Source organism: Diceros bicornis, chromosome 4 (genome assembly GCF_020826845.1).
Source record: "Diceros bicornis minor isolate mBicDic1 chromosome 4, mDicBic1.mat.cur, whole genome shotgun sequence".
NCBI classification, from domain to species: Eukaryota; Metazoa; Chordata; class Mammalia; order Perissodactyla; family Rhinocerotidae; genus Diceros; species Diceros bicornis.
In genome coordinates, this window is record NC_080743.1 from 78367890 (window position 1) to 78375872 (window position 7983).

The 7983-nt window shown below is 40.6% G+C and overlaps 1 protein-coding gene across 3 annotated transcripts in view; it reads right to left on the reverse strand.

Annotated features, from left to right (window-relative positions):
- Positions 1-7943, reverse strand: part of NSL1 (NSL1 component of MIS12 kinetochore complex) — a 34686-nt gene extending 26743 nt beyond the window's left edge. For all 3 annotated transcript variants that reach the window (XM_058539821.1, XM_058539820.1, XM_058539822.1), the window contains exons 1-2: positions 7710-7943; positions 4243-4321 (exon numbers count right to left, since the gene is read on the reverse strand). In XM_058539821.1, coding sequence (XP_058395804.1) covers positions 4243-4321; positions 7710-7943 — 313 coding nt within the window. The remainder of the gene's footprint in view (positions 1-4242; positions 4322-7709) is intronic.
- Between the last annotated feature and the right edge of the window lie 40 nt (positions 7944-7983).

Here is a 7983-nt window from a genome sequence, read left to right on the forward strand (position 1 = left end):
TGAAATGTAAGTATAAATCCCCTGGATAAAAAAGGTAGGGGAAAAAATGCTAGAAGCATTTTAGGCAGAAGAAACAGTACTTGCAATATCACCGAGTCTTTACAAAGAGAAAAAGTTCTAAATGGCTGCAGGATCAAGTATGAGGAAAGAAGGATGGTAAAATATAAAAGAAGTAGATTGGAAAGGGCATTTAACATCAGGGATCCTAACAAGTTTTGACTTTGTGGTGTGCTGAACCAAAGCTGTGACAGTAGCAGTGAGTGGAGTAGCTAGATCCAAAATAGGACTCAACTGGACAGACGGTAGGAAAAAGTGAAAGCTATGGTGACTTTACAGTTTCTTTGATGTAGCTAAAACTATTTTATCAGATACTTTCCTGAGTTTTAAAATAGTGACTCTCAAACTTAAGCAGAATGAATAATCGCCCAGAAAACTTGTCAGAAGTTCGGAAAGTATAAGTCAGCAGGTCTCTGGGATGGGGCCCAGAAATTAAGCACCCCAGATAAGATGAATGCAGGTGATACACCAACCTTATTTTGAAAATCATTTTAAAGAATAACAAATATTAAGTAGTTAAAAATACTAAAGAGCTAGATCCTCAGCTTAACTGATCTAGATCATACGTGTTCTGCTATACCAAATGTACGGAATGGATCAAATCTATTTATTTTATTGAGTAGAAGCTTTATTAGGGAGAAGTCTGAAACATGATACATATTTTTGGAAACCTTTTGAGAATTGCTGATACATATCAGCATATATGTACATATCAGGTAAAGATTAATAAGGTATATCAGGTATGGTCTTTCATTCATGTAACAAATATTCATTAAGTCCGACTAAATTACTTCTTTTGCAAGTATTATGAAAGACACCGTCATCTCTTATTTTGAATACTCATTTAAATAAGCAGCCTTGGGCCGGCTCCGTGGCTTAGCGGTTAAGTGCGCGCGCTCTGATGCTGGCGGCCCGGGTTCGGATCCTGGGCACGCCCCAAGGCACCACTTCTCCGACCAACCTGAGACCGAGTCCCACGTACAGCAACTAGAAGGATGTGAACGTATGACATACAACTATCTACTGGGGCTTTGGGGGGAAAAAAATGAATAAATAAAATCTTTAAAAAAATAAAATAAAATAAATGAGCAGCCTTCCCTAAATTTTAATTTATCCATTAAAAAAGTTAAATCACTAACCTGAAAGGAACAATGTACTATTTCACAATCAGTTAAAAAAACACAAGTCTTCCATCTAAATCGACTATGTAGGGAGGAAAATGGTTTCTTAGCGCCACCTAGCAATAAAGCTACAAAACTGAAATGTAGAAACAATTTGAGCAGGGAAGAATGTCATTAATTTCACAAATATTTAGTGGGTGCCTACCATGTGCCAAGCTAAGTGCTGAAAACAGTGATGAGAAAATCAAACATAGTCCCTGCTCTCAAGGAGCTTACATTTTCATTCTTAAATGTGCCTCGTCAAGCCTCCTGAAATCAAGTACTTTCAGAGTAGTTACAGGGACAGGGAGGAAGAAGTTGGTTTCACTTGTATTTTTGTTCCTTCACTCACTCACTCATTTATAAACGATCTCAGTGAACAAAATACACAAAAACCTCTGCCCTTGTGAAGCTTAGTTACTGCTTCTACTTACTAGATCAGATCCAAGTCCCATTAATTCTATCTGCTTGACCCTGTCTTTTTCTCTCCTTTCCCACAGTCTCAGTATAGGACTTCACCATCTTTTTGCTGTACCACTGCAATTACCTCCCTAAGGTCTGCCTGCCTTGAATTTCTCCCTTCTCCAATCCATCCCCCACATAGCCAGCACTTAGCATTCTATAATAACACAAACCTTTTCATCTAATTCTACTTTAAAAACCTTCACTGGTTCCCCATTGCCTACAGGATAAAGTGTCAATTCCTTACCATATCCTGCAAAGCTCTTTGTGATCTGGCCCTAACTTATCTTTCTGGCCACATCTGTCATTAGTTTTCCCAATTCACCTCTGACATTTCCTAAACACATCACTCCTTTGTGCCTTTATGCATGCTGGGTTTTTTGCTTCAAAAACTACCTTCTTTCTGGGCCGGCCCCATGGCTTAGCGGTTGAGTGCATGCGCTCCACTCCTGGTGGCCCGGGTTCGGATCCCGGGCGCGCTGACGCACCGCTTCTCCAGCCATGCTGGGGCCGCGTCCCACATGCAGCAACTAGAAGGATGTGCAACTATGACATACAACTATCTACTGGGGCTTTGGGGGAAAAAATAAATAAATAAATAAATTGTTTTAAAAAAAACTAAATTTTCTGCCTAGCACACTCTCATTTATTAAATGCATTTAACAACAACATACTCTGTCTTCTCCCAGTTCCCAAAGCATATCGTGATTCCTTGTCCATTTTCTTCCATGAACAATGAGTTCCAAAACGGTAAGAACCATGTCTTTTCATCTATTTCCCAGCATTTGGCATAGTGCCTGGCATTTATCAGGTGCCCATGAAAGAAAGTGAAAGTGTAGTATTCTCAACTATTTCTCCTCACAGTTATAAGGGGAAAAAGGGCCAAAGAATAGCTATACTCCGCCTAGTCTGCCCACCTGTCAGAAAATACATACCTTAATCTCTACATTGATGAATCATATTGCTAATGGCAGTGACCAAACAATAAGGCAATTCCAAAGTGACTTCACGGAACAAGTGAGATAAAGACACAGTAAAAGTCTGGGTGATTCTGATACACAACTTCTCCCCTACTAATTGGCAATCACTCTGATAATATTTGGGAAACCTGATGTTATTGTTTTTACTGTTTTAATACACAAACCAGAAGTGAATTTTGTGACTTTGAAGAGACAACTCTAATAATCCCAAGGATCAGACAGTGAAGTCTTCTGGGCAAAGTATTATCTTAATGTTGAGAAGAAAAATTATAACCAGAGAGGGTTACCTGATAGGCTTGGAATCAGCTCAAGTGTGTAACTGGATAATCAGAACAGCTATCAGTGACATCAAGCTATGCTGATCAGATCTCTGTAATATCACCATGGGGACAGACAAGACACTCTGACCCTCTTGTCAGGGTAGCCCTTCCCCAGGACATGGCTGGAGAATTCTGCCTCTCTTCCCACACTGATCATTCCCTTTCAACCAATTTTTTTCCTTCCTACACTGATCATTTTCTTTCTATTAAAACTTTGATTCCTTTAGACAGGTGAACACCACTAATCAGGGTACAATCAAGTCTGCCTTGGACTGTCTTTTTAAGGAGCTTTCTGCCATTATGGACCTCATCCTTTACATGGAACTCTCATAGTTTAACTTCCCATTCTAAGGATACTTCACTATCTACTCTAAAGATAACCTGTAAAAATACAGCTCGATGGGGCCGGACCGGTGGCGCAAGTGGTTAAGTGCGCGCGCTCCACTGCGGTGGCCCGGGATTCGCCAGTTCGGATCCCGGGCACGTACCGACGCACTGCTTGTGGAGCCATCCTGTGGTGGCGTCCCATACGAAGTGGAGGAAGATGGGCACGGATGTTGGCTCAGGGCCAATCTTCCTCAGAAAAAAGAGAGGAGCATTGGCCTCAAATGTTGGCTCAGGGCTGATCTTCCTCACAAAAAAAAAAAAAAAAATACAGCTTGATTTATAAGGTATTAATCATAGGAATTCTCTGGGCCTGTTTCTTCATCTGGGAGTAGTTCTACAGTGTTTTCCAATAAACTATTGACAAGGATACTTTTGATCAGAAAATTAATCAGGGCCAGCCCCGTGGCTTATCGGTTAAGTGCGTGCGCTCCGCTGCTGGCGGCCCGGGTCCGGATCCCAAGCGCGCACTGACGCACTGCTTCTCCGGCCATGCTGAGGCCGCGTCCCACATACAGCAACTAGAAGGATGTGCAGCTATGGCATACAACTATCTACTGGGGCTTTGGGGGAAAAAAAATAAATAAATAAAAATTATAAAGGAATACTTTAAAAAAAAAAAAAAGAAAATTAATCAGATGAAAGTCCTTTTGAAAATGCCAGATAGCATATACGAAGGATCTGGTAACTACTGTGTTGCTTGCCAGAGATTAGAATTCAATAGTCTTCTAGATTAGTTTCCTCTTTTCCCCCCAGGAAAGGATTTTTTTAAAAAGAAGTGACACTGAAAATGGGGATTAAAAAACAGCATTCAAAATAAAATCATCTACAAAAATAACTCAGAAATTAATGACAGAAGGAAAAAGTTAAGTCACATACCCATGAGACAATTATCTGAAGTTTCCTGCCATGCTTGTCCATTAATGCTGACATTCTCTTGCACAGCTGACTCAAAAGTCTGCAAAAAATTCACAATATTCAAGTCACTAAAAATAACTTTAAACACAGAATTCAAACACTTTGGCAAACTAACAATATCAGTTTTGTGACAAAGAATATAAAGAAAACTAGCAGACTAGCCTATTAGCATATTTATTCTTTTCAATGAAGATTCCGTTTTCATCACTGATCCCACCTACATTTAGCTCTGATACCTATTATGCTACCTATAAGAATATTCGATACAAAATTTTAGAATATTCATACAAACAAAAAATACACTTCCTAAATGAAAGAAGATATAAAAGCTAACAAATTTGGGCTCAGTTAAATCTCAAGGGTATAAGTACTACATATGCTGCTGATTGTTAATGTTAATGGGGGAAAACACACTTAACGAAACTGAAATTTATTTCTACTTTGTAAAGGACTATTTTTTTATTTTTTTTTTGTGAGATCAGCCCTGTGCTAACATCTGCCAATCCCCCTCTTTTTTTGCTGAGGAAGACTGGCCCTGGGCTAGTATCCATGCCCATCTTCCTCCACTTCATAGGGGACACCGCCACAGCATGGCACTGAGTGCGTAGGTGCGCGACCAGGATCCCAACCGGCCAACCCCGGGAGGCCACAGCGGAGTGGGCGCACCCAACCGCTTACGCCACCAGTCCGGCCCCTGTAAAGGACTATTTTTTTTTGAAGTATGTAGGGATGAAATGACATGAGATCTTGGATTTGCTTTAAAATAGGAAGTGTAACAAGATTTTGATCACTACTGAATTGGGTGATGGATGTATGGGTGTACACTGTATTAGTCTATTTTCTGAAGGTTGAAAATGTTCATAATACATTGAAAAATAAAGGACTAAAAAGATTTGGCAGTACCATTCAAATTTTAAAGGCACATTTCCTACTACCTAACAATTTCACTTCTAGTAACGTATCCTAAAGGACTATTCTCATACTATGAATGTTTATTTCAGCACTGTTTGAAATTATGAAATATTAAGGGAAAAATACAAAATCTAAATTCAAAATTAGGAGAAAGGTTAAATATACAATATATCCATACCAAGCAACACTTAAAAAGAATGAAGTAGTGGCCGGCCCGGTGGCGCAAGCAGTTAAGTGCGCGTGCTCCGCAACGGTGGCCCAGGGTTCGCCAGTTTGGATCCCAGGCGCGCACCGATGCACAGCCATGCTGTGGCAGCGTCCCATATAAAGTGGAGGAAGATGGGCACAGATGTTAGCCCAGGGCCAGTCTTCCTCAGCAAAAAAAAGAGGAGGATTGGCAGATGTTAGCACAGGGCTGATCTCCTCACAAAAAAAAAAAAAAAAAGAATGAAGTATATCTCTATATAACATTGACAAATAACAGTCAGACATTGGTTTAAAAAAAAAAGTTTGCTGACAATAAATCAGCATGACACTATTAATGTAAAAAAATAACAACAACAAATAACTGAAAGAGAAAGAGAGAGAGAGAGGTAAAGCCATTAAAAAAAAAAGGGGGCAGAAGGTTTACTCACTCCAAAATAGTAAATTATTTCCAGGAAGGAAGAGGGATGGGGGAGGAGAATTCAAAGACTTTTGCTTTATGCTATTTTGAATTTTTTACAATAAGGACTTATTCTGGGGCCGGCCCCATGGCTTAGCGGTTAAGTGCGCGTGCTCCGCTACTGGCGGCCCGGTTCGGATCCCGGTGCACACCGACGACGCACCGCTTCTCCGGTCATGCTGAGGCTGTGTCCCACATACAGCAACTAGAAGGATGTGCAACTATGACATACAACTATCTACTGGGGCTTTGGGGAAAAAAAGGAGGATTGGCAATAGATGTTAGCTCAGAGCCGGTCTTCCTCAGCAAAAAAAAAAAAGAGGAGGATTAGCACAGATGTTAGCTCAGGGCTGATCTTCCTCACAAAAAAAAAAAGGACTTATTCTGTAAATTTTGTACAATTAAAAATAAACATAAGTCAAATGATGACTGATATTACTATGAGTTACAGTATATATTCTACACTTTTAAGATTTTATAAAGTAAAACCTTTACTTTATGTATAAACTTCCAAGGATTATCTGAGAATACAAACTGTTTTCATAATATTCATTGCACAGATGTACCAATACTATTTTTTAAAGAATATCTGCTACTATATTATGTGGTTTTAGATAGATACGTCAACAAAATTAAAACCTCTGCCTTTTATCTGCTCCCTTATTTAAAATAAAACACAAATGAATTCCCTTGGTAGTGAAAATCTTCAAACCTTTACCTTCTAATTCACTTTATCGACCATTAAATAAGGTATAATAGATTAAGCTGAGTGCCTCTTTCTGTAAGGTAATTAAATGCTCTAATTTCCTTAGCACTTCCAAAGATGGGGCAAATTCTAAGATCGTTACACAACAAAGCAGTCTTCTCCCAAAAAACTACTAAAAATGTCCTGAGGTGTGTTTCTACTCTTGCCTTGCTTGCTAGGAGGGAATGACATAAGAGCCACTGTATACAAAACTAGAATCACAACTCACGTAGTGTTTCTTCATTCTTCTTCTACTTAACCTTTATTTTTATTGTTTGCACTGTGCTCATTCACACAAGCGTGCTGCATTATGAGCTGTAAACTTTTTTTCTACATATAGACTGTGTGCTTACTTATGACAGGCACCAACCCCTCAATTTGTTGCGTTATTTCCCCCAAAAACTATCTTCTTCAGGGCTTTGCAAAATATCTAAGAAAGGAAAGGGAAATGTATTATAAAAGCCAGTGTTTGATCTTAGATAGTGAAGTTTATACTCAAGACAGCTTCCTTATCTATTTTACCTTCGTAGGGAAAACGTATTCACTCTCTTTACAAGATGTTTTACAACAGGCAAAAGGAAAGGCCAAAAGCTAGCCTGGTGACTGACTTCCAGAATTACCCTTTCCTGGAGAATTCCTCATAGAATCTATGTCTGCACCGTCCAAGAAGGGAACCACTAGCCACGTTATGGCTACTGAGGACCTAAAATGTGGCTAGTGGCAAAAGAGATGTACTGTAAATTTAAAACACGAGATTTGAAAAGCTTAGTACGAACAAAGAATGTAAACTATCTCATTCATCTTTAGATTAATACATGTTAAAGTGATATCTGGGATTAAATAAAATTTATTATTAAAATTAACTTCACTGGTTTCTTACTTTTACATGCAAATTACATACGTAGCTCTCCTTACATTTCTACTGGACAGCACCAGTCTAAGTAACGAACACCCAGTGGACACTAGCATCTATTTCATCCCCCAGGCTGCTGCTACGGCGGCGTGAGGGCACCGTTAACGCTGCTGAGGCCTGGCGTAGGCTCACCCTGAGACTCGGGGTGTGGGGTACGGGGGTGATAAGACAAGAGGTGGCTACAGGGCCCGTACCCACTGCGCATCTCGCAGGGCGGGCTCTCGGATCTTCTCCGGCAGCGCCTCCCCGAGCTTTTGCACGATGTGGCCGCACAGTTCTAGCACTTCCGTCACGGCCCGCTTCGAGGTGCAGTGCACCCGGAAGTCCTCTCGGGCAGCGGCGGGGACCAAGGCCTGGTCGTCTGTCCCGGCCATTCTCTCCACGTCCCGCGGAGGGGCAGGGACCACCGACTCAGGAACCCCCGCCATTTTGCCAGTTTGAACTGTGGGCTGGGACTCTGGGAGCGGA